The sequence below is a fragment of the Rutilus rutilus genome, assembly GCF_951802725.1.
Source record: "Rutilus rutilus genome assembly, chromosome: 24".
Lineage (NCBI taxonomy): Eukaryota > Metazoa > Chordata > Actinopteri > Cypriniformes > Leuciscidae > Rutilus > Rutilus rutilus.
The window spans coordinates 22,587,108-22,614,922 of record NC_140228.1 but is presented as its reverse complement, the minus strand read 5'-3'; the positions used below and the strand labels follow the sequence as shown (position 1 = coordinate 22,614,922).

At 36.0% G+C, this 27,815-nt stretch overlaps 2 protein-coding genes across 2 annotated transcripts in view; one reads left to right on the top strand and one right to left on the bottom strand.

Moving 5' to 3' along the window:
- The window catches only part of LOC311284032 (receptor-type tyrosine-protein phosphatase H-like), a 30,617-nt gene extending 12,123 nt beyond the window's left edge, over positions 1-18,494 (top strand). Inside the window, exons 3-18 of the mRNA XM_084398853.1 lie at positions 276-542; positions 3,885-4,142; positions 5,481-5,744; positions 6,208-6,468; positions 6,941-7,174; positions 7,267-7,530; positions 9,680-9,776; positions 9,881-9,925; positions 10,070-10,151; positions 10,326-10,416; positions 11,280-11,353; positions 11,473-11,610; positions 11,919-12,041; positions 15,217-15,377; positions 16,081-16,216; positions 17,952-18,494. Of these exons, the coding sequence (XP_084254979.1) occupies positions 276-542; positions 3,885-4,142; positions 5,481-5,744; positions 6,208-6,468; positions 6,941-7,174; positions 7,267-7,530; positions 9,680-9,776; positions 9,881-9,925; positions 10,070-10,151; positions 10,326-10,416; positions 11,280-11,353; positions 11,473-11,610; positions 11,919-12,041; positions 15,217-15,377; positions 16,081-16,216; positions 17,952-18,098 (2,642 nt within the window). The 3' untranslated portion in view covers positions 18,099-18,494. The remainder of the gene's footprint in view (positions 1-275; positions 543-3,884; positions 4,143-5,480; positions 5,745-6,207; positions 6,469-6,940; positions 7,175-7,266; positions 7,531-9,679; positions 9,777-9,880; positions 9,926-10,069; positions 10,152-10,325; positions 10,417-11,279; positions 11,354-11,472; positions 11,611-11,918; positions 12,042-15,216; positions 15,378-16,080; positions 16,217-17,951) is intronic.
- LOC311284038 (putative nuclease HARBI1) lies at positions 18,483-25,178 on the bottom strand. Its single transcript, XM_084398860.1, has 2 exons — positions 24,094-25,178; positions 18,483-20,623 (listed from the first exon to the last, which is right to left on the bottom strand). The coding sequence occupies exons 1-2, from the start codon at positions 24,848-24,850 to the stop codon at positions 20,223-20,225; spliced, it is 1,158 nt and encodes a 385-aa protein (XP_084254986.1). The 5' UTR covers positions 24,851-25,178; the 3' UTR covers positions 18,483-20,222.
- Positions 25,179-27,815: the final 2,637 nt, after the last annotated feature.

Here is a 27,815-nt window from a genome sequence, read left to right as displayed (position 1 = left end):
AGAACTTCAATGATTGACAATATTGCATTCAGATTTGGGAACCAGTAGCATGTTGTACACAAATGTGGCTCTCACAGTAATTCAGAACAAATACAAAGTGGTTCCATTATCTAATGTGATTTGAAAGATGTGCTTGTTCAGTCTCTCTTTAAAATAAATATTGATTTCTTGATTTTTTTTTTTTTTTTTTTTTTTTTTTATATAATGCAAAAACATACAGACATTTGTAGATGTGATTTCTTTAACAGGCCAGTTTCTGTCTCTTTCTTCTTCAGTTCCATCTAATGTTGGGAGTGTTTCGGTCGTCGATCGGAAAGAGTCTGATATAACATTACAATGGGAAAAAGCAGACAACCGTGACGATTACACTTATCAGCTGAAAACCTGGGATAAAGACGAGTCTCCAAAACATATATCACCAAATGATTCTTTAGTGGTATATAAGGTCACGTCTCTGTCTCCAGGGACTAAATACTCATTTACACTCTATACTGTGTTTGGAGGAGTGATGAGCAGTGGATACAACTTCTCCAATGTAACCGGTGAGTCTCAAAACATCTGGTCTGTGGCAAAGACCAAAGTCTGTGTGACAGACTAAACAACTGCTTCTGACATTTCTCTCAGATTCTGAATTAGGATGCAATTCTTCATACAATGTGTAACCTTGCAGAATTTTTACTGTCAATAATTTGACAAAACATATGTTTACATTAGCAAGTTAGATAACATTAACTTTGTGACAAATCAGCTGAATTTGCAACACCAGTGTAAAATGCATCACAGAGAACGGTTTAATTTGACAAGGCATAAAAAACGACGCACAATGGATGTTTCAGTGCCTGTGTTCGAGTATAAATGAACAGGACTCACATTTATTATATTGTGAGCTCACATAGCAGGACATTTGAGGGAGATTTACATGGTAAATATTAGATGTAAAATGTAATGTGAGGCATTTTTTCTTTTTCTTTTTTTAGTTTTGACGCTGTTTTGATCATCTCCATATTTAATCATGTTGTATTTATCTAACTGTTCAGCGAATTCATATATCTACTGTTTTCGCTGGGGGAAGCTGAGGCTCCCTCGGCACCTGTGTTTTTTTGTGTGTGTGTGGGCACTGAGGCGAAGTTCGCTTGAGCACTTGAAAAGTCTCCCGTGTGTTGTGGTCTTAAAAAGATTGTCTAACGTCTACATTAACTCAATTCTGGTCAAGATAAAAAAGACAGAATGCTACAGCTTCGGGCACTTTTGCTAGTTTAACAAGGGGAAAAATGGTCGGCGCACCCGGCGTATGGTCTAAAAGGGTTGTCTCTATTTTCTCGATGAGTAATGGGTGTGTTTTGGGCGTAGTGTGCAAAAAAACAATCAGAGTCTCATCTGTCATTCCCTTTAATAGCCAGTTGTGCTCGGGCCATGGCGGACTCGCTATTTACATGGCGGAATTTGCAAGCGGGAAAACTGAACACTTCTCCAGAGAGGAAACGGATCTGCTCGTGCGCGGGGTTTAAGTGCCCATACGGAACAAGCCGGATTCCACCATATCTTTATGTACACAATAATAATCTTTTACATTGTAGTCCTTTTATTTTTAATATTTGGCATGTTTGTGTGCTGCTGTGCGTCCCTGTGTGTGTAATAAGAAGAGTGTTCGCGCGTTGTGGACCTGCCTATAGGCACATATTACTAATGCGCTCTTTCAATAACAAAAAAATAATACTGTGAGATACATTGACTTTAGACCAGGTTTCCGTTGGTCAATGGCACAGTCTATTTCAGTTGCCTCAAAATAGCAACGCGCCAACAATTCACCTGAACACACCTCTTTTCAGACCAGCACGCCCATGGGCGCACAAATGGGCGCAAATGCATTTGCTATTTAAACAACATGCCACAGGACGTGAAAATGATAACTGCGTCGGGCTGAAACTTGCAAAAAACACTTGCGTCGCGCCTGGCGCTGCATTACACCTGGTATGATAGGGCCCTGAGTCATAAGGACTAGTGTGACCAACTAGCAGTTAGCCTATTTAAGGGTAATCAGTCTTACTTTTCGTTATCAAATTAGACCCATCTTCACTTTTATTTATCTGACTTAAAGTTATGAACATTATGAAATATAATTTGATGACTAACTTATAAAACTAGTTGCCCAATTCGTATGAATTCACATCTAACCCCTTACCCCGCCCCTAAACCTACCCTTCACTGGGGTTTAGACAAATCGTACGAATTAGCCACCTCGTAAAATACGTACGAATTGGTCGGGAGATAGTGTTGGCCTTTTCACAAGCCAAAGCAAATACCAATAGATGGTCATATACACACACAAACACTCACACACAAATACCATCGGGGCAACACACATTACAGTAAAATAATGCATTAATCATTAATTACACAACACAAGATGAAAGATTTAAAAAAGAAAACCTGATGTACATAACTGATAACAACAATAAGAAACACAATTAGGAAAGCGATACTGATTATTTCTGAAATGGGTATGTGAATTTTCAAAATAGTTTTAATTTTTAGAAAATAAAGATCATTTCAATAAAATGCAAATCACATCTACATGACACATATTGACCATTAATAACAAATGTATTACAAAAGCAAATATTAGCACAATTAAATAAAATATATATATTTGTATCAATAGGTGTAAAAAATAATGTGGAAAAATATTGTGATTAATTATAACATAAAGTTGAATAAAATAAAATAAAATATCAACAAAATAAAATGTGTGCACTTTCTTAAATATTTCTTAATATATCTTCTTAAACAGGCCATAATGTTTCGCAGCACGCTTGCTTCTCATGTGACGGGCCAGCTAAATGTCAGAGGTGTTTTGGTGTAAACATTGTACAAAGTACTGAACACATTTGAAAGTGATGCAGAAACTTTTAGTTACATAAGGAAGATACATTATGAATAAAACACTTCAAGTACCGCTTATTTGTGAGATATTTGTGAATATTTGGATTTTAGAGGGAGCAGAGCACTTGCATGTCATAAGCCATTTCTTTTTTTAACTTTTTTTGGGACAAAGAAAGACAATAATTTTGTATGGATGTAATTTACTCATTATTTTAATCTGGAATGTTACCATAATAACACAGTATGGCGTCTGTCAGCCCATTAGCTGTCCTTACAACAGGATTTTTTAGGCTATTAATATAACTGTTGCAAACAAATGTAAGTTTAAAACTTGCTGTCTCTTCTTTAGAATGTAGTCACATTTACCTTACGCATCTACTATTAAACGCATTGTAACTTATTTATTAAACTTCAAATGAAATGTATAACAAAATGCTTGTAATATATCCCAAACATAACAAAAGAAATTAAATGATTCTGTTTATATGTTTACTCAAACTCTCCTGCCATCTAGCTTTAAAATGAATTGCAAGGATTCACCACCCTGGGTCATATGACCATAAACCATAAGATTACTTCCTTGATGTGACGTTGCATGTACCCTTTAGCAACCGATTTGTGGAAAGGGCCCTTCCTGAAGGGATTCAGGTGTTCGCTGTCGTTTGGAACGCCCTTATTACTGACATCCCCTTCCAAAGACACAAAAACACCATTTGGAATTTGCCCAAATGCATGATCCACAAGTGGTTCTATTGTATACTGTAATATCTAATATGAAAGATGTGCTTGCTCAGTCTTTAAAAATAAATGCTGTTTTCTTGATTTTTTTATGTAATGCAAAGACATTCAGACATTTGTAGATGTGATTTCCAACTACTGTCTGCGACCACAATACAGTAACTGCCAGTCAGTGAAGGAACTGAATGGTAGATTAATTGATGGACAGGTGGATAGCAGCAGGTGTTAAGAAAATATAACATTTCTGTCTCTTTCTTCTTCAGCTCCATCTAATGTTGTGAATGTTTCGGTCGTCAATCGGGAAGAGAATAATTTAACATTACAATGGGAAAAAGCAGACAACCGTGACGATTACACTTATGAGCTGAAAAACTGGAATAAAGACGAGACAATACCTATACCTGATTCTTTATTGGAATATAAGGTCACGTCTCTGTCTCCAGGGACTGAATACTCATTTACACTCTATACTGTGTTTGGAGAAGTGAAGAGCAGTGGATACAACTTCTCCAATGTAACCGGTAAGTCTCAGTACATAATTTCAGTCAACCAACACTGACTTAACGGAATTAGGATGCAATTCAATATTGCCAATATTGCCCTGCCAATATTTTCACTGGCCCCACCACAAAACAATGATCAATTTTAAGTTTTAGCAATGCAGTTTTATATTTGCTAGAAATATGGGTCACACTTTAGATTAGGGTCCAATTCTCACTATTAATTAACTGACTTTTGCCTCAACAAACTCCTAATTACTAAAAGTTGGTAAGGTAGTTGTTAAATTTAGGTATTGGGTAAGATTAAGGGATGTAGAATATGGAAATGCAGAATAAGGCATTATTAATATGTACTCTATAAGTTCTAATAAGCAGTCAATAGCCTGGTAATATGCATGCTAATAAGCAAATAGTTAATAGTGAGAATTGGACCCTAAACTAAAGTGTTACCGAAATATTTTCTATCACTTAAAAAGTTGTTTATTTGCAACAAGATGAAAATGCTAAAACTATAATGCAACTCTATAAATTCATTTAAAATCATAGAAACACTTCCTAATTAGTTTACAGTTTTACAGATGCTTCCAAGAAGCCGTTGTCAGTTTTAACAAGCTAGATAACTTATCTTGTTGACAAATCAGCTGAATTTGCAACAACAGTGTCAATCATAGAAACACTTCCTTATTGGTTTGCAGTTTGAAGACCAAATAATTTGTGCAATTTCGACAAAACCTTTGTCAGTGTTGACAAGCTGCATAGCATTATCTTGGTGACAAATCAGCCGAATTTGAAACACCAGTGTTTAAGTTTGCAAGGCGTAAAAAAAGTTCTGTCCTCATTGCTGTCCAAGATCAATGACTGTAACATTTTCAGTGGCATTGTAAGCATGTGTGCTGAAAGGGCAACTGGCCTCAATCTGGGCCCAATTGTCAGCAATAATTTAAAAAATATGCTGGTAGTTGTCGCAGAGTTAAGAGTTCCATTAATGTGCTTAATCCCTCTGATTATTAATTGACTAACTCTGTAAATGACGGGCTTGTTGTATAACATATCTTGTCAGGATTAAGCTTTTGCCTGTTTAGGTTCATTGTGTTTTGGTTTTGTCTTCCCTGCTCCTGTTTTACCTGTGTTGGTCATTAGTTTCTGATTAATCTCGCACCTGTTTCTTTTCTGGTTTATTAACTCTCCCTGTGTAGTTAAACCCTAGTTGTTTGTTCTGCCTTGTTTGTGTCATTGTGTAGTTGCTGTTCTGATTCTCCTGCATATTCTCCCTGTTAATTAAAAGACTGTTGATTCTATTTGGATTTGTGCGTTTTTAACTACACCTGACAAATCTCACTATATCTGCTTTTGTTTCAGTGCCATCTAATGTTGCAGATCCACCAATAGTGGTGGATTTCAATGACACCGACGTGATCTTACAATGGAACACGAGCAACAACACATACACCTATTCTCTTGAAATCAACAAAACATCACGTGCATACATTAATATCACTTCAGAAGGGAATAAGTTTACATGCCATATATATGATTTAATTCCTGCAACAAGCTACAGCTTCACTCTGTACACAGTGTTTTTTGATGTGAGAAGTACTGGATACAGCTTCAGTCACAACACGAGTAAGTCTCCTATTCTTTGCATTATAATAATGGACCACATTAGCAGGGTTGGGCAAAAGTCAAAATGAAAGAATCAGCTTGCATTCGATTCATGATTTGGCTTTTGAATTTGCTACAACACACATGATTCGAATTGAAATTTACTTTAAATGCAGTTTAAGGACATTCAACACAACAGAAGGATTTCATTTGTCCAAGACAAGACTTGTAAATAATTACATACATATTGATCTGACAGCAGTTTTGTGAATTTCTTTCAATTTCATGCAGTTTTAAATATGAAGTAAAATTCCATTTTGTATTTCAATTCTTCATCCGGTTTTGCCTCTTCTCAACTCTGAATGGTGCACAACCCTGCCACACACCAAATTATCGGTGATGAATTTGAGAGGAATTTACCTTATATTCTACAGTATTTATATTAATTACCATCAACTCTTGTGGAAAATGTATCTCTTCACAGGTCTATCTCTCGTAACTGACGTCAAAGTCACTCGATCACTGACACAGTTGACTATCACATGGAATAAGTTGAACGAAAACAACATCTACGACTACATTTTGCTTGAGAGTCATGGAAGCGAGAAAAAATACAGTGGATCTTCTGAGGGAAATGAGTATACACATATTTCCTCAAACCTCACACCAGGGACAGAATACAATTTTACTCTCTTCACTGAGGTGAATGGTCAAAGAAATGGGTCCGCCATCAAGAACATCACCAGTAAGTTTTGATAGCATTACTCTGATTTAGCTACTTATTTGAAAAGCAAATAATGAGTTTTAATTGAGCGCAGCTTGCTAGTCATGGAAAGAATTGACTTGTGTGGTTATTAATGCTTGAACTCTATATACAATATTTTGGTAACACTTTACAATAAGGTTTAATAAAAAAAATATATAAAAAAAAATAAGGCATTTATTAATATTAGTTTGTTCATTACTACATTTAGTAATACAATATTAAAAATTAAAAGTTATATCTGTTAATATGATTTAATGGCCCTGAGCTCACATGAACTAAAAGTGAAGTGAAGAGTTTTTTGACTAACGTTAATAAAGAATAATAAATGTATTTGCTCATTGTTAGTTAATATTATTGCATTTTTGTGCATATCCAATTGAATTAAAAAAAATATTTTTAAGACTCCAGCTGAGTTTGAAGTCATCGTTCATATGTTTTTGTGTTTCTGCAGCTATAAACTGTGTGTCCTTTAAGTGGGACGTCACTAATTCAACGATAAACGCTATAGTGAATGGTAGCACACATGTAAGAGCTGAAAACGGAACCGCCAATGGTAAACCTGTCCCTGTAGTGGACAACATGGTGAATCTGCAAGATCTTTATCCTGGAGAAAGCTACAATGTCTCACTGTGGTTTGATTTGGACCAAAAGAGTCTCCTACAGTGCTCACATCTCCTGAAATTAAGTGGGTTTACATGCTCTGTTTTGGACTGTGACCGGCTGATATTCAGCATAATTTCTTTGTTTTACTGTCCCTCTGTTTCTCCTTTAAACTAGTTCCAAATAGTGTACTTCGTCTTCGCTGTGATTATTTTTCTGGAGGATATGGTCTGGCTGTAATTTGGGATCGTCCATATGGAGTTGTGGATGTGGTGCAGGTGGACGTTGGTGGACAACGTTTCAACCGTAGTTCAAACGCATCACCAAAACAGGAGGTGAAGAGCCTGCAAGCTGCCCAATGGTACAAAGTGACAGCGACATCATTCTCTGGAGCCATCCCGAGTAAAACAGTATCACTCAACTGTCAAACTGATCCAACAGGTAAAATAAAGTCTAGATATGTTTAATAGGCTATAAGATGGTCTTTAATCTACATAAATATCTCAGGTTAAATACAACTTAAAGGAATAGTTCATCTAAAATGAATGTTCTGTCATTATTACTCACCCTCATATTCCAATCCCATATGAAATCATTCTGACCGTCATGAGCTCTCATGGAACTTTCACTGAATAATTACTTAAATTTTGGCATATTTTTGACATAAGAAGACTTAGAGGTCCCACTTTATAGGTGTCTTTAACTACTATGTACTAACATTTAAATTAATCTTACGTAATCTTAATCTAAAGTATCTACACAATACTTATATTTTAAACCTACCCTACCCTACCCATAGTAATTTAGCGCAGAATTTTAAAATGTGAACACTAATTAGTGCATTATATCATAAACTGACAATGAACAACTTTTTTTGTGAACGTACATTGTCAGTCATTTGGCAGCTGAAGAGTGGGGGTTATGCAACAACAACAAAAAACTTTAAGTTCTCAGCAATATATCAATCTGAGCTTATCAATGATATGTGGATATCAGCAGCATTGGGCTCAGTTGAGCAGGTTTATCTTCTCAGAGAATCAGCCAAAACTAAAAGAGGAATAGGAAGTAGTCTTATATTAACATTCAGCAAGATTAATAAATGCTACAGTAGTTCATGATACCAAGAAGTCAAACTACTTCTTGAGTCTTGACATTTGTGATGGCAGTGCTGAGGAGACTTTGAGCTCCTCTTTGGCAGTATATTTGTATCAAATGGAGAAAAGATGCTGTTTTATCAAATGTGAAGAACTCTCTTTTGACTGAACTTGACCATAAAAAAACTTTATGATGGCATAAAAATCAGTAGAGGTCTATCTCTAGGTTCTAGGTTCTTCATCCTTCATTGAGGAGACAAGTTTGCACATGTGGACAAATTATCAATCATTCTTTTCCTTATTGTTTTTCAATATGCGAGTGTGACAATCTAATCGATTAACTATAGTCTCCATGATAAAATATTTAACAGTGACTCAATAAAATGTATTAAGACTTATAAGCTACCATGTGTGAAAGCCCATTTCCACCACATAAAAAAAAAAAAAAAAAAAAAAAAAAATCATGCTCTGGAGAGTCATAATTATGACATACTAAATTGAAAATATGACTTAAAAGTCAAAATTATGAAATTCAATTATTTTAATTATGAGATAATGTTTTTTAAATAATGATCAAAATGATGGCAAGTCGAAACTGACATACTAAATCAAAGCTATGACATTCTAAATCGAAATTATGACACAATGCTGAAAATTTTGACTCAAAAAGTTGAAATTATGACTTGCAAAATTTAAATTATGACTTAAATGCTATAATTATGACATAAAATGTCGAGATTGAGTTATGAGATAAAAGTCAAAATTATTTAAAAAGTCGTTTTATGTAAATTATGACATACTAAATCGAAATGATGACATAAAAAGTTGAAATAATGACTTAAAAAGTTGAAATTATGATTTTTTTTAATTTGACAATCAAAATTATTATAAAGCCAGATTAAAAAGTCAATTATGATTTAAAAAGCCAAAATTATGACATAAAATGCCAAGATTATGACATAGAAAGTCAAAATTATGAGATAAATCGAAATGACATAAAAAATTATAATTATGAGATGAAAAGTTAAAATTATGATTCTAAAATTCTAATTGACTTGTCATATTTAGACTTGTCATTATTAGCATAATTTTGTGATTAAATTCATAATTATGATTTACCAGAGCATGATTTTATGTTTTTCTTGTGGTGGAAATGGGCTTCCATAATCATGAGTCAACAGCCTCAAAATTGTATATTTGGGTTAGAAGCAAGATCAAACATTCCTGCAAGAATTGAGTGTGTCCAATTTAGAATAGGGCTGAAGGTAAAATACTACAGATTGTTCCTTGACCCTCTGCATTTGGTCATTCCGATGATGGATCTCCATATTAACATATCGATCATTTCTGCCTTTAAACCTCCTCAGGCTTCAGTTGAATAGAGCTTCCTTGTATTTAACCTGCAATATTCATGCAAATCTTTGAGATACTAAGCTGTCGCATAGTTGACCTATGTATTGACATGTTCACTGTTTGTTTCTGTCTGTGTTCTGCAGGCGTTATAGCAGGTGTCCTTGTGTTTTTCCTGTTGGTCATCATTATATGTGCTGGAGTCTATTTATGGCTCCGCTATGGTTCTGCAAAGCGTAATAAGTATGATTTTAATTATTTAAGTATGATTATGGGTTTATTTGATATTAAAATGCAATAGAAGCTGTATTAGTTGTATCTTTAATGTCTTTTCTCATCTTTATAAGTTCCAAACCACCAATGGAGCCAAAAGTGACAAGAAAAAACTACAAGTATGTGTAACACTAATGCAATCTAATGCAATTTCAATCAGACTTTTTTGTTTTAAGTGTGCATTAAGTGTCCACATGCTTTTGGGGCCACTGTATATTATGTTATTATAGTATGAAAACAAACAATTGTGAAATGTTTTTCAGACCGATCCCCGTGGATAAATTTCCTGAACATTTTCAAACCATGAGTTGTGATGATAATAGAGGTTTCAGTGAGGAATATGAGGTAGGGTTAGCAAATATGAAATACAAGGGTAACATTTTTTGTAATTGCTGTTGCAAAGTATTCAAACACTGAGGACTGAGAGTCTTTCTGCTTACATCTAAGAATCATCAAGTTAATTTTGACAATTTACAGTGTTTGTTGATTATGTTTTTATTGGACATGTTTTTTTAACAGGACTTTAGTTCAGTGGGTATACAACAGTCAAATGCAGCGGCTATTCTGCTTGAAAACAAGGACAAAAACCGATTTTCAAATGTTTTACCTTGTGAGTGTTTTACACACACGCACACACACACACACACACACACACACACACACACACACACACACACACACACACACACACACACACACACACACCCTCACTCTCTCTCTCTCTCTCTCTCTCTCTCTCTCTCACACACACACACACACACACACACACACACTGGTAATCCTATCATTATGAGAGCATTCCATAGGCGTAATGATTTTTATACTGTACAAACTGTATATTCTATTCCCCTACACTAACCCAACCCCTAAACCTACCCATCACAGAAAACCTTTGTATTTTTACATATTTAATAAAACATTGTTTAGTATGTTTTTAAGCCATATTAATTATGATGTCCTCATAAACCACATTTACATTGTAATAACAGTGTAATACCCATGTCATTATACAAATATGTGTCCACATGAATCATATAAACAAGCACACACACACATTTTATGGGGACTTTCCATAGACAATTAATTTTATAATGTATGAACAGTATATAGATAACACTTTAGAATACTGTTCCATCATTAATGAATAACTACACAGAAACAAACGAGTAACACACTATCAATGGCACTATTCTATTCCCTAACCTCCCATAAACACAACACAGAAAACATTTGCATTTTACATTTGCAAAATAATGTTATTTAATATGATTTTAAGCTGTTTTCCTCATGGGACCAAAAAAAAAGTAAAAAAAAAAGTAAAAAAAAAATTGTAAAAAAAGTAAAAGTACAAATAACGATCTTTGTGGTTCGTGGGGGCATTTAACGAACCAGGACCACACACACACACACACACTATTACCACATAGATTTTCTGTCTTGGAGGTCATTTTATCCTTCTCTCTCTCTCTTTAGATGACACCTCCAGAGTGCATCTCACTGTAAATGATGAAGATGATTCTGATTATATTAATGCCAGCTACATGCCTGTAAGTTGTACAATATATATATATATATATATATATATATATATATATACTAGTTAACATCAGCTGTAAAATACCCCTGGTGGACTGAGGTTTGTTTATGATGTTTATGTGTATATCAGGGATACGGTAATGTAAGCAAACAGTACATCGCTGCTCAAGGTCCGCTGCCATCCACCGTCAATGACTTCTGGAGAATGGTGTGGGAGAAAAGGTCACAGGCCATCGTCATGGTAACCAACTGCACTGAGAGTGGAAGGGTAAGGTTATGGTCAGAATACTGCTTACTGTAGTATACAACATTTTTTTAAACAGTATATGAAACTGTACATCATATAGTGAACAGTATTATGCTACAATCTTGTTGTATCAAGTTTAATGCAATGTTTGTTTAGCATTTTTTATCCAATTATGTGTAACAATACAGTGTTTCACACAGAGTGGTCTGGATCTAAAGTTTCTAAAGGTTTCAACACCACAGCAGATTTGCCATCTGCACTTGGTGCAGTTATTTTGTCCACAATTTATTTTTTTGTCTGATATAACTTTTCTGATTGAACTCCCCTAGGTCAAGTGTGAGCAGTACTGGCCACTGGACAACTCGTCGTGCTTCTATGGAAACCTGGTTGTGACTGTGAAATCAGAGGATAAAGCTCAAAGTTGGACTCTGCGAGAACTTAATGTCAAAAATGTGAGATATTTCTATCGCTCTTTTTTTGTGACAATATAATAATAATAATAATAATAATAATAAAAATACATTACATTAATATAGCGCTTTTCTAGGTACTCAAAGTGCTTTACATATGGAAGGAGGAAAGCTCCTCAACCACCACCGATGAAATGCATTGATTATGATTTTAGTGTTTTCTGGAGGGCCAAAACATTTAAAAAAAATCTAAATTCTCTCTGATCCTGCCCATTTTTTATATTATTTCACAACTTTTAAAAACACCCCCTTCACATGTAATCAAACCTTCCCTCTGAAGGTTTGCTGTTGGGAATATCCACGTGACATATTTAATTCTTTTTCTGTGTTCATGTATACACCGTGAGTGTATATTAGCATTACTTGTTTGGATCTGATAGAGCGTTTGGACCCAGAAACGGTGAAGTGAGACGTCAGATTTAACAACCACCCCATTCTTCGTCAGTGTTGGGGAAAGTTACTTTTAAAAGTAATACACCTGGCTTTAGTTAAATAGGACATTTAAGTAGCTTTTATAAACTTGCCTGGTGTGCATCTTAAGACAAAACAACGGCACTGACATATTTTTAGATATAAAATGTTAAGTAAGCTCAAACATGCATTTTAGTCTGGGACTAGGCTTAAGCCTTGTCTGTGAAACCGGGCAATAAAGTATATTAGTTATTATTTAATATTTAATTATTGAAGGTTTGCGTTAAATTGAGTTTGCATTTAACTTTTTTCACTCTTACTGAATCTGTTTTTGTGCAAGTAAGATGAGTAAATGCATGATCACATTTAGTCTAGAACTACAAACATCACACAGCGCACACAACGTCTCTGCACTTACTTCTGATTTCTCTCAACATGGGGACAGGAGAGGTCTCAGTCAATAAATGGGAAAACAAAGGAACTTGCGTTACTTATTTGAAAATGTAACTGATATTTTTGTAGAAATGTAAAAGTAATGTGTTATTTTACTAGTTACTTGAAAAAATAATCTGATTATGTAAATTGTGTTGCTTGTAATGCGTTACCCCCAACATTGTTCATCACATTGCTATTATTGCATTGTGACATATTTTAGCTAAAACATCTGTGCTAAACTGTGCCGCTGAAACTGGTATGTTTAGGGATCTTGTTAAAACCAAAATGCTCATGAGAGAAAAATGATGCGCTCGTTCTTTGGGAGCCTTCAGCAGGATCTGCAGAGCTGCACACAGTCAGAAATAGCAATAGCTTCGACATACTTTACCATATTTTACACTTATTTTTAGTTCATCTGGTGTTTAGGAATAATAATAGTATTCTGATTTCTCATTTTTACTCAGTGTGACTGGGTAGAACAAGTTTCTGTTTACCAAATATGCATCATTGATGTGTAAATGTGGATGTATGTGATTTCACAAACTTGTCAAGGTTTCACAAGCTCTTTTGCAGCTTACTTTAAAATTGTGATTTGTGAGGAAGTTTTAAGTTACAAAGGTTATTATTTGTTTTTAAATGATATTGAACTATTTTATTTATTAAAAATCAGATTCTTTGTGATATGGGTCACTGATTTTTCCAAGAAAGACATGTTCCTGGATCAACATTTTTTTTGTAGATCCTGGAACAACATTCCTGTCCGAAAACTTAGTCCTAACCCTATCCCTACTAATAACTTATCCCTAAAATCAGAGGTGAATGATAGGTGAATAACACTGATGTAGAAGCACCTAACCCTGGTTGTAAGCCTAAACTTGACATCTGATTGGCTGATTGAAATGTTGTTCCAGGATCAACAAAGATGGATCAAGGAACACGTTGTACTTGGTAAAATCAGATTCACCTTGTGATAACTTATGAATAACAGAAAGCATCCATGGTCAGGTAACCTTAAAGGAGTCATAATGTTGTGTTACCTTGGATACCCAAATGCTCTATTATAGTATTTTAGGCACTTCTAAAAAAGAAAAGTGGAAAAAAAATCAACACAGAGCCCCTCAGACCCTTATTTCTAAAGGCATTATTGTCTCGCGAGATCTGATGCGATGTTTTGGCTGTCGTGGACGGTCATTATAATAATGCAAATGAGGGGCGCGTTGATTGGTTGCAGGAATGTATTTTACTACTTCCAAGCGGTACAAAAACATAGACAAAATACTGCAATAGCTCAATAAATGTGACGGTACTTATTGTTAGTGAAATTATAATCACAACCAAAGAAAAAAGAAAAAATACACCATTGCCAGATACATTCTTACAGAAGCCCCACTAACTGAAAGCTATTTTCAAACTGCATGTTTTGCATGAGTTTGGCTAATAATGTTTAGTGGTATATTGTTTTCATACTTGCATTTAAACAGTTTTAGCCACTGAGCATGGACTCCTGTACCGTCACTACTGTAGCTGCTAGTGTAAAACAAAGTCGAAAGATGTGGCTAGCATTCGTAGAGTCCATTCCCCGTGTTTACCTCGAAGGTAACGTTACATACAATAGCCGCATTAGCTGTTAGCTGCTATTTGTTAACCACAGTAGAGCAATAAAAACACAGTCTTACCTTTTCAATTTCTGGCAAGTCCCTGATGGTTGGGATGGCACCTTTTCCCAAACGGAGCTTCGAGGCCAAGTTCGCCTGATACTGCCCCAAATTTGTAAAAGATTCCGGTGTAAAATGTTTAGCACACACACCTAACGATACGCCACTTGAAAGAGTTGTTGGGACAGCGTCATTAAAAATGAATTTCATTCACTGTTCCCTGATAGTTTCGTCCGTTTTTGGTAGATAAAACACATTTGCATGTTGTTTGTGGCAGTCACCCACAGAGCATCTCAGGTGTGCACTCGATTTCTCCATCTTTCTCGAGTCAACTAAACTGAATCTGAGGGGGAGAGGGGGAGAGGGGCGGGCTTCCCGCGGCATAGGTTTGCGGTGTCCATATTTGGTATATCCTCCCCCGTCTTGACGTCAAGAAGGGGAAGAAATCAAAATCTCGTTTTTTCGTGCGCGTGCATGTGGCCTATTTTACAAACCCCGAGGTAAACAAACGCTTCACTTTTAAATATCGGCTTCCCGGCCAGTGTATAATCATTATGCAATCATAACATACATTGATTCTCGTGGAAAAGTGAAATTTCTACATTATGACTCCTTTAAGACAATTTATTTCTGTCCATTTTCTTTGTATGTAATAGAAAAGCACCTCTGAGACACGAACAGTGAAGCACTTCCACTTCACAGCGTGGCCAGATCATGGCGTTCCCTTTGGCACAGAGGAGCTGATCAAGTTCAGAGGACTTATCCGTCAGCAGATGGAGAATTCCTTCTCTGCAGGGCCAACAGTCGTACACTGCAGGTGACCACTACTCACTTTAAAACCCAACTCAAACATTAAAGGGTTATAGTTCACCCAAAAATGAAGATTCTGTCAGTAATCACTCCCTCATGTTGTTCCAACCCCGTAAGACCTTCGTTCATCTTCGGAACACAAATTAAGATATTTCTGATGAAATCTGAGAGCTGTCTCACTCCTTCATAGGCTTCTAGGTAATTGCATCTGCCAGCCCAGAAAAGTTAGTAAAAACATTGTTAAAATAGTCCAAGTGACTACAGTGGCTCAACCTTAAGTTTATCAAGTGACGAGAATACTTTTTGTGCGCAAAACAAACAAAAATAACGACTTTATTCAACTATTCATTTTCTTCCGTGTGGGCCTCTGACGTGAGTTCACGAGAGCACCACGACGCATGCTTGGACTATTTTAACGGTCTTTACTAACTTTTCTGGGCCGGCAGATGCAATTACCTAGCAGCCTATGAAGGAGTGAGACAGCTCTCAGATTTCATCAAAAATATCTTAATTTGTGTTCCGAAGATGAACGAAAGTCTTACGGGGTTGGAACAACATGAGGGTGAGTAATTACTGACATAATTTTCCTTTTTGGGTGAACTAACCCTTTAACTTGACACCAATGAGTCACACTGATTCAGAGAGCTGACAGCATTATTAAACAAACCGCTTAATTAAAGCAAATGTTTATCGTCCTCGTCTTCCTCTAGTGCTGGAGTGGGCCGGACAGGTACACTGATTGCACTGGACGTTCTTCTGCAGCAGCTGGACAGAGAAAAGGCAGTGGGCATTGCAGCATTCGTCCAGCAAATGAGACTCTGCCGGCCACTTATGGTGCAAACTGAGGTAACAGTTTCAATCCATGATGGTAAAATGTATTGCGGTAGCAGGGGTTCATTGGCAATCTGGCATAGAATTGGGTCTAGGTATTATTATTATGATAATGATGAATTTATTTGAGCTATGGCTTACTTCCTGGAGGATTCAAACACCTGTAAAACAAAACTTAAGAAAAAGCAATTTATAGAGACTTAACTATTGTAAAAAATGGCAGCTGTGGACAAAAATGTATGATTGTATATTTTTAACTGTATATCATGAATAATGCTACAATTATTTAAACTACTTAACTGGCTACTTTTTTAAAAGGTTATTATCATAATATTTAGTCTGCATTGGGATATACAATTTTGGCTTTTTGTTTTTTACTTCATCAAAAGTGGCCTTTCCAGCACTCATGCCAATGAGTAAAGTTCAGCAGCTGTATAACACAATATTCAATAACTAAGCAAAATGAAATGAAACCACCAATTTAAATAGCAATACAATAAATATAACTAGGCTTATATGAAAAATATAGACAAAAATAGGTCAAGACAAGCAATTCAGGTAAAACGCTAAAATGAAAGTGTAACTTTGCCAATTTACAACTCGCTTTGTATGGTTACAATGTCGGTATGTAAATGAACAATGTTTACTCGTTCTCGGTGTTACCTGGACTGAGAAATTAACGTAAATTTGTCAGCAAAAGTCCGCCAGGGCTTTGTTAAAACTAGATTTTACTACATTTTTGTATCCCTGCCCACAGGCAGTCGGATTAATATAGGGTTATTAACATATAAGAGTTAAAAACGGAAACACTGTGGCAACTGCTTTCTTACCTGTAAGCGACATTTGGCGTAAAAATATGTTGTTCGTAGTCATCCAGTTCGAAATGTTAAGTACAAACACAGAGGTTTTTCAGATTGTCCGTCACAATGTTCTCTCCATATTAACAATTCTTTGCCGCCACTCCCTACAACGTGCTGGATCCATCACTGGAAACCGATAGTAACTCTCTCCGAGTCCCACTAAATGTCTTTAAATTCCTGCACCCGGGAACACTACAAGTTTTCTAAGGAGTATTTCCTACTAAAGCAAGGTGATATTTGACTCTGGTAAGCATATAGCAGGCTGGTGGGAGTGGCCTTGGAAAGTTTTACTAATCAGGTAGCAACGATTTCCAGAAAAAGATAACAAAATTACACCTGTTTTCGACTGCATAGGCAGACAAATTTTATTGAAAGCCCATTTTGCCAGTGTTGAAGTACCCCTTAAGTTTTACAACTTGACAGCAACTCCTAGAATTCATTGCAAAATGCAATAGCATAGTAAATTGCCCTGTTTCACAGACAAGGCTTAAGCCTATAGTCCCAGACTAAAATGCATGTTTGAGCTGTTTTAACTGAAAGCAACTTTTATCTTAAAATATGTAAGTGCCATTGTTTTGTCTCAAGAATCACACCAGTAATGTTTTTTTTTTCTTCTATGGCCCGTTTATAAAAGCTACTTAAATGTTCTAATTTAACTAAGGCCTAATCCTGGCTTAATCTAATCCTTGTCTGTGAAACCAGGCTTTTATTTACAAATGTTCTCAAGGCATGCTTCTTTTTATTGAGTTTTGAAGGCCATTTAAAAACTTTGGTATAAGGACAATAATATTATCACTTGGAAATTAAGACTAAGAGATGTGTATCCCTGTATGGTAGACACCTTTCACCCTCTTCAAGTGTCTTACGTTTCTCCTCTCTGTCTCTTACAGTCTCAGTACGTGTTCCTGCACCAGTGCATCATGGACTCTCTGAAACCCAAAGTCGTGGCTCAGTCAGAGCCTCTCTATGAAAACACAGACATGATCTACGTCAACGCAATCGCGTTAAGAAAATATGAAAACGGAAGTAACATATGAGAAAAAAATAGAATAATGTAACATAATTCATGTGTGGTTAGCAAAACCGTGTTCTTATAATAATAACGTAAGATCAAAAACAGTCATGGAATTTGTCAGTACAATCTTGAAGCCACATTAGTATATTTTTTGAGCATCACTTTCAACAACTTGAATGAAATATTTCACACCATATGTTATGTGCATTTGTTATTATAATTACTTTATTTAAAATAGTAATAATATTAATAATAATAACATTCTACTGCTAACAGGACTGAAAGATATATTTTGAGCCTCAGCTAAAGCACTAAGAGTTTACCATTTCAACTTAACTGCCAGACTTTATTTATCTAAATAGCTGTGTATATAGCCTTGTTTAATTTTCTTTTTGTTAGTGTTTTTAATGCTTGAGCTGTACTTAATGCTGCTTATTTTGCACATTACCTTTAAACAATGAGAATTTTGCTATGTTTAAATTTAAATACAAGAAGGTCTATTTAATATAAGTTGAATTTGATTTGTTTCAGATGAATGCTAAAAACCATGGCCAACAATTATGAATGGTAAAAAAACATGATCATCAATTAAAGTATTTTTCCACTATATTTTTGTATTATGCCAGTAACTGTATTCTCAGCTGTCTGTCACTTAACAAGCTTTAAAATAATAGTTTGTCTAATAACAAAATAGTGTCATTATTTACATCAGGGTTGCTCAGTCCTGTTCCTACCAGTATTTTAAACCTGTATGTTATTATCAAGCATTCCTGAAGATTATGTCTGAAATCATACACTACCCAGCTATATGTGATGAACAGTGTGTGACAAAATAAATATGTCCAAATATGTCACAGTACTCATAAAATAGTAGACAAAAAGTACCAACTACTTGGGAGATTCTGAAGTGTGCATACAATGGACACTTTACTATCCCATGAGGCCATGGGATAAGATTTATGATTGGCAGTGAAGCGCCAACTGACCCTGGTATATCACATGATAATGACAACACGGTGAATGTAGTACGTCCAGATTACATTCATACTATATAGAACATATACAAACTTTTTTAGCGGTTGTGAAATTATTACTAATTCAAAATAAGTACCTACTCAAGAAAGTATAAGATTTTGGACGTTGATCTCCAGGAACAGGATTGGGCACCCCCTAATTTTCAAATCTGTATGTGAAATAGAGATTGATGTTTGAGAACTGCAGGGGAAGGAAAGATTTGTTTGTCAGTCATGGTTACTTGTGAACCATTGTTGTATGAAACGGACACATAAAGATTATTCAAACATTTCGTATTTCTCAATACTTTTGTATTCCACAGAAAAAAGAAAAAAAAAGAAAAAAAAAATTAGTGAAATTTTGTGACGACGTTGTTAAAATTATGCCCGTTCACATGGATCCACAATAACGATTACAAACGCTGTATTATGCATGTCAGGCCAGTAGTTGGCGATGTCACTTTGTAAAGAAACACTACACACCACTAGACTGAACACGTAATGGCATCATCGTTTTCACAAATTTGCGTTCTTGTAGTTTACACAGAAGCGATAACGTTTTCAAAAGCCTGCACTTTGAAACTCGTTTTTTTTTTATGTTTTCAGGCCCCCAAAAGTTCTCCTTTTTTAGTTGAAAATAGTGTTGTGTAAACGACCCCTAAGAAAAACAGATTTACATCGTGTCCTATCCAGGCACAATGTGATATGTTTCCAGACATAAGCAATTCGCAAGTAATTAACTTACAAATTATTAACACCTTTTTTGGACATGGTACTACAATTTTTGGTATATATAAATATGGTAATCATTTAGTATCATGCTGTATGTCAAAGTACCATAGTATTAGCAACTGACAGCATCACTGAATTATGGTACAACTGCAATACTTTTTCTTGTAACGGACTTTGTAACGGTTTTTATTCATATCACTTGTTAACAAATATGAGTGTACTAGCATTAACTTATCAATTATTGATTAACTGAATAAAGCTTATGAGTATGAAGAATCAGCTGGCATTTTAGCATGCGTTTATCTGTGTTCATTTCATTTATAGCATTCAGTACACGTTTTAAACTAACGATCTCTGGCTTCTTGCTATCATTACTGTTCTTGTTCACATCCGGACACACCTCATTCGTTTCCATCTTCTGAAATATTAAAAAACATTTCTATCATCTCCTCTTTAGTGTCTTCCATGTAGTCAAATGGCTGCTCTGCCAAGATGTTCAGCACCTCTGATGGTGGATGGAGCGGCTCTATGTTAAAATCCAAGGGTAACGGGACAGAGAACTTCTTGCAGATGTTGTGCAGGACGCAGCAGGCTTTGATGGTGCATGCCACTGACTCGGGCGACTTAATGGGGCCGATGTCACGCAGGCACTGGAAACGGCTTTTCAAACTGCCAAAGACCTGTTGCGCACGGCCATGTAGCTGAGCGTGTGCTTGGTTGAATCGCAGGGCTGCGTTGCTTTTGATGCGAAAGGCCTCGACAGGGGTCAACACGTGCCCACAACCTAAAAGACTTCTGCTACCTTTGGGGAACAAAGACAAAAAGACAGAGGGGAGATGGAGAAACTGTATTTGAGTTTTAAATCATTTTATTAGTTACTTGTAGAGACTGTGGAAAGACAACACATTATCACAGTATTGTAGTAAATTAAGGGTTGTCATTATTCAGAAATATTGGTCAGACTTTATTTTACAGTCCTGTTCCCCATGTACATACTATGTACTTGTTATAGTAATTGCAATAACTGGGTAATAACTACTAACCCTAACCCCTAAACCTAACCTTAACCCATGTAGTCATGTTATATTAACCAGTACTTTCTTAGGTAAGTACACTGTAATTATATGCAAGTACACATACTGTAAAATAAATTGCAACCTAAATATTTGACACTTGAATTTAGGGAATTGAATTTATTACTTAAAAAATTTAAAATCGCATATCACAATTTTAACCAGAGAAGTCGTAATTAGATTTCCCCCCCAAATCGTGCAGCACTAGTTTAATTCTATGATTGGCCCAAAATAATTAAAGGGTTAGTTCACCCAAAAATGAAGATTCTGTCAGTAATCACTCACCCTCATGTTGTTCCAACCCCGTAAGACTTTCGTTCATCTTCGGAACACAAATTAAGATATTTTTGATGAAATCTGAGAGCTGTCTCACTCCTCCATAGGCTTCTAGGTAATTGCATCTGCCGGCCCAGAAAAGTTAGTAAAGATATCGTTAAAATAGTCCAAGTGACTACAGTGGCTCAATCTTAAGTTTATCAAGCAACGAGAATACTTTTTGTGCGCAAAACCCCCCCCAAAAATAACGACTTTATTCAACTATTCATTTTCTTCAGTGTGGGCCTCTGACGTGAGTTCACGAGAGCGCCACGACGCATGCGCGAGAATTGAATGTAGATGAACGAAAGTCTTCTGGGGTTAGAACAACATGAGGGTGAGTAATTACTGATAATTTTCATTTTTGGGTGAACCCTTTAAGTATTCCAGGAAGCCATTACAAAGCCCTGTTAAAACAGCTTTTTTAAATTTATTTTAAATGAAATAAAAGATAAATCATATCAGAACTTTTGCACCTTCAATGTAAAAAATTATAACCTATGCAGTGATACATTTCAGAGAAAACATAAAAAATAACCAAGTTGCATAAGTATGCACACCCTTTTATAATTCGGTATGTGGTTGTGTTCAGAATTAACTAATCATGCTGATGAGAACATAACATAACTAATAACATACATAATTGTTTTCACCTGAAGTGACTCGAATTAACTCAAAATAAATCTCTGCTGTTCTTGTTCAGATTTTTCTGATTCTTCAATGGTTGTATGCTGTTATAAGAGCCATCGGCCACAAAGAGCTCATGAAGCATCAACGTAATCTCATTGTTGAAAGATATCGCTCAGGTGAGGGCAACAACAACAACAAAAAAATTCCAATGCATTTCATTTACCATGGAATCACAGCAAAGACAGTCATCAACAAACGAAGAAAGTATGGCACAACAGTGACATTATTAGAAGACAAACTTGTCAGGGAAGCTGTCAAAAGACGTACTAAAGCAACATTAAAAGAGTTGCTCTTTCGAACAAGTACTGGTTGCTTCCCTACATGTGACAATTATATCCCCGTATTCTCCATCTCTCTGGGCTATGGGTCATGGTGGCAAGACAAATGCCTTTTCTGACTAAAAAAACAACAACAAAAACAAAGTCTCCAAGCCCAGCTAAACTTTGCAAAAACATATCCAGTCTCCCAAAACCATGTGGAAAAATGTGTCAAGGTCTGACGATACCAAGATGGAACTTTTTGGACAAAATTGTAAAAGGTAGGCCTATGTTTAGTGCAAAAATAACGCAGCACATCAGCAAAAGAACACCATCCCCATGGAGAAGGCATAGTGGTGGCAGCAAGTTGAGGGAATCATGAATAGCTCAGCATACCAGTTGAATTTAAAACAGAATTCAAATATTTTTGAAAAGTCTCCTTTGCTCACAGATGCTGTGTTTATTTTACTAAAATCCAGTAAAAACACTAGTATGAAATATTATTACAAATTAAAATAACCTTTCTATATTCATACATTTTAAAATGCAATTTATTCCTGTGATGGTAAAGCTAAATTTTTAGTAGCCATTACTCAAGTCTTCAGTGTTAATCCTTCTAAACCGGTTAAAAACGTTTGTGCTGCTTAGTATTTATGTAGCAACTGTAATACTTTTTTATTTATTTTTTTAGGATACTTTCATGATAGAAAGTTCAAAAGAACAACATGTATCTGAAAAAGAAATCGTTTGTAACATTACAGTGCTGGGTAGTAACTGATTACAATCAGATTAATCAGATTCCAATTATTCCAGAATTAATCAGATTCCAAAAATTAAGCACTTGTAATTACATTATATTGCATTTAAAAATACTCGTAATCACACTACAGTTACTTTTTTATTGATTACATAATGATTACACTGAATATCTAATCAGCTCCAAACTAACACATTAATAATTAGCCTATTTGAATTATCAATCAGTGAGTCATTTAACCGCACATTACTGTCTTTGGAATGCTTTTGTCTTACTAACACATTAAAATGTACAAATTAATGTGATTTCAACTTTTTTTTTGTAAGACCTTTTCTTTGACCTAATAGATATGAAATGTAAATTAATAAGTTAGGTCAATAATAATAATAATAAAGTTAAGTTATTGAGTTCTCTGATGTCGGTTAATGACCACATCACATGAAGGTTGGTCTTTATTGATAAGTGTATTATTTTGGTTTGTTTATATTTTTTAATTATTTATTTGAATTGTAGATTTTTATGATTTAATCAACAGAACATTTTCGTTAAACTCATGAACCCCCTGCAGTGCCATCACAAACTCCAGTCTGGGAAACCTTGACTTAATGTAATATTTTAATGCACTTCATGTTGTTGAGAACAAAGACTGTAATTTTATAAATATTTGATATATGTCCCTTTTTTTCTCTTTGTATTTTTATATCGATATCTTAAAAGATTCTCCTATCAATGTGATAAATGAGTTAGGTCAAAAGTAATCTAAAAGATTATATTAACTATGTGTATACATATACTATGTGTAGGCCTAACATGGATTACATTACTACAATTTTTGGTCATGTAGTTTGGAATCAGACAGTAACCGACTACAATTTATTTAATCAAGCCAGCACTGATTATAAATTATGGTAACACTTCAGTTAGGGTCCAATTCTCACTATTAACTAGTTGTTTATTAGCAGGCATATTACTATGATATTGACTGTTTATTAGTATGTATAAAGCATATAAATGCCTTATTCTGCATGACCATATTCTACATCAATTTCTAAACTTAACAACCTTACTATTAGTAAACAGTAATTAGGAGTGTATTAAGGCAAAATGAATAGTTAATTAATAGTGAGAATTGGACAAAGTGTGACCTAAATTATATTTAAAAGTTCTCAACTGTTCTTACCAACAACCCACGTATGACCGTGTTGAAAAATGCTGAACTGTCTGCCAATATCCGAGTTTTCCCAAACAGTCTGCTCAGGAGTTCCTCCAGGACAGCACTGCTCCAGACTCAAGAGATTCCCATCCACGTCGAACACGACCTGCATCATGACTGAATGATAACCCACAGTGTTTATATACATGTGCTCCTCCCCGGCCGGAGGGCTCACCTTCACATGCAGATACCCCAGCACTCCCACCACATGCGGGATGCCGCTCACGTTCTTAAAGGCTTGTGCGGTACCCATGCGGTCATTATAACTGTTCGGGAAGGTGATGAAATCAGGGCTCAGGTCGGATAAGAGTTTGGTTATGCGGTTCACCGCCTCGCCCGCTGCTGTCTGATCTATTTCCAGGCGTTCTGTGATTTTCCTGGGCAAAGACCCGTGTGCAAAGTAGGCAAGCGCGGCCAGAATGTTGGCTTCTGCGGGGGTCGGGCTGTGGCCGGGCGCAAACACGTCTTTCTTTAAACGGGCCTGGATGAAATCGACGATGAATCGCAGACACTGCCGATTGAGATGTAAACATTGAGACAGAAAGCGATCATCCAGTCTGTCCAGGACAGTGTGTGTCTCGGGCGCAGCAGAGATGGGCTCACTGATGCTGGGTTGTTTGTCTTGCTTTGTGTTGCTGATGCTGGATGATGTTGTGTTGTTACACACGCCGTGTGTGAATAAGTCATCCTGAACAGCAAACCACAGCGCTCCAGCTAAAGACATTATTCAGCAGAAGAAAAATAATAACCTGAAAGAATATTATATTTGTGTGCACTGCACTATAACACAACTATTTAACTGGACGATAAACCATCTGTTTTATCATACACGAATCTTCAGATAAGTTAGTCCATGGAAAATCCAGTATAACTGAGTGGAATAACAAACAGGCATTGCTTAGCACAGCTCTGTTGCACAATGTCAATATGCATATGACCACCCGCCAATGTAATTTAAAGTCCTACATTATAGTTGTAAAAACACACGCGAAAACAACGAATGAACTCAAAACATGCTTTGAATAGTTTGTGTTTTAACATCCGGGTCATGTAAAAAAAAAAAAAAATCCTTTCATAATAAAAGTCTTAACTGTAAAGTAAGCGAAATCGTTATTAAGAAAATACAGCACAATAAATAAATAAATTACATTAAGACAAGCTTTATTTGTATTATAGTGAATCCTACACAGGATTTACTTCACCAACGCATTTATGGAATTAATTTCCCCTCAAAAATATTGCGGGCACGGATCAAAACTTAAGATAACAATCGTGAATCAAAAAATATCATCAGAATAGTACGTGGTCACGGATCAAATAAATAAATAAGCGTGAATCAAAAATTAAAGGCGCATTTTAAAAAACAGCAAGCATGAATCAAAACTTAAAACACATTAAAAATGACATTGCACAAAACATTCATGCAAAATAATTTGAATCACTCACCAAATTATGTTGCTTTTACTATGTATTTTGAGCTCTCTTTCATTTTCTGCTCTTATTTTATTTGTACGCTTTTGCTGTTGTTCCTCTTTCCACGTTCTGCACTTGTTTTTAAAAATGTTGCGGTTGGAGATTCATGTAAATTAGGTCGGTCTTAAAGGCCTCCTGAAATCAAATTAAGTTTTTTAGCTCTTAATATTAATATGCCTTACACCGTGTCCTAACTACACGTGACGCACGATAAAAAGTATATATTTTCCATGTGAATCAGAGTTTTTGTCCTAACCAGCCGTGACAGCGACACGAGACGATTCTGTTTTAGAAACGGTTTCTATTTTTCTGCGAAGTCGCGGCTGGAACAAACACAAAGTGTGGCAATTCTCAGGTACTGTTATATGCTTTATTTAATGTTAAAAGCATGCAGTGTGACTTTGAATATCATTTAGTGCTCCCAGCTTTGTAGCTGTAAAAGCAACAATGGATAATTCACCTCAGATATTGAAATTTAACAAATGGAAACAAGAACGTTCAAACTGTGAATAAACAAGTATATTCTTTGACAAAGATTGTATTCGTAACTCAGTAACCTATGTATTTTTAATAATGTTATATAAATGGTGTAATATTTGTGAATTTGATTATGTTGCCTAACATTACTTATCCTAACCCCCAATTTCCACCAGATGCGTAACTGCTGCGGAACGGCTCCGCTGCGTGACAGCTCCGTGTTCCGTCGTCCGTCAATACCCACCAGGTCCGTATTTGTTGCGGAACGGCTGCATCCATGACTGACAGCTGAAGTCACGAGGACCCGCGAGATCTCGCTAATTCACGTATGATCGCGCGATATATAGTTTTTATAAACAGAACGTTATGAGGAATGGCATATTATGACGTTTTCAAGGTGTAGTGTAGGGAAATATGATCCGCCATGATCACGGTGTATTTTATTTAGAAAATTAACCGGATCTTTTATTTTGTTTTGGTTTGTTCTGTTTTTTTGCTCGACTTCCTGTCCTGCGCATTCTGCCCTGTAGTGCTGCGTAGCTCTCCGGCATCCGGCAAAAATAGAAGCTCTGCGTATCTGCTCCGGAGGGCTGCGGATCGCCGGAGTCGGAACGCAGCTGTACCGCATTCAGTGGAAATACACTCATTGACTTTAATGGAAACCTATTGACTCCGCTGCCGTGCCGGAGCCGTAACGCAGCCGGTGGAAATTGGGGGTTAGACTAAAGTGTTTGTTTCGTTCTCCTTTGAAGCTATTAGTGGGTCGTTAGCATATAGGCTATGCAGGTGTGTAAATCAGTGATATGTTATGTATAGTGTGTGTGATTGATTGTTACTGTCACATGCAGAACACAGTGTATTATTGCTTCGTTTCTCTTGATTTGAACTTAGATTGTTTATAGGAAATTAGGCCTTTATTTGGTCATTTCATATATTTTAAGTTTTTCTCTCTGAATTGAGATCGTCAGCTGTACAAAAATAATTCATAGTTAATTCAGTTGTCATTTTGTCCATTTAGCACTTTAAAGGAACACTTCGACTTTTTGGGACTTTAGCTTATTCACCGTATCCCCCAGAATTAGATAAGTCCATACCTTTTTCATCTCCGTGCGTGCTGTAAGTCTGTTTGACGCACCCACCGCTAGCCTAGCTTAGCACAAAGACTGGATGTAAATGGCTACAGCTATTTACATGTTGTGATTTGTATAGTCACAGTGTGTACAAATAACAAGGTCATATGAGACACAGCCATTTTTTAAACGTTTAAATACTGGGAACTATTTTCTCAGAAGGCGAAGCACTGCTACTTGGGCGGAGTGATTAGCGCAGCACCCGAGAAGCGCCGTTCCGTCAACAAAACCAACGTGACAGCACATTCACAGTTAATTTTCTGTGTGAGAATCACAGTTCATTTTCTTCCTCCAAGCAGAGAAATGTACACTTAACTTATAAGAAAACAACTTGACTACTACCATCCACAGAGTAAATGTAATCCCTTGCTGTCTGGTTAAGATTTTGTTCGTGTGAACATCCATACGCAGCACCATGAATTCGAAGTACAATTCGAGATAGCAGCATTACCTAGCTACTTCCTATGACAAGACCCCTGTTCAAAGATGGCGGCGGTTTTGACGAATGTTTAGAACCCCAAGGCGACATCTAGTGTATATATCTATGGGGAAAAATGAGCTGTATAGACCAGCGGTTCCCAAAAGTTTTTTTCCTGCGGACCACCTTCT

Coding starts and splice junctions, on each gene's coding strand:
- LOC311284038 (XM_084398860.1), bottom strand. CDS start 24,850: ATGTCTTTAGCTGGAGCGCTGTGGTTTGCTGTTCAGGATGACTTATTC. Junction 20,624..24,093: donor CGGTCATACGTGGGTTGTTG/GTAAGAACAGTT, acceptor TGTTCCCCAAAG/GTAGCAGAAGTCTTTTAGGT.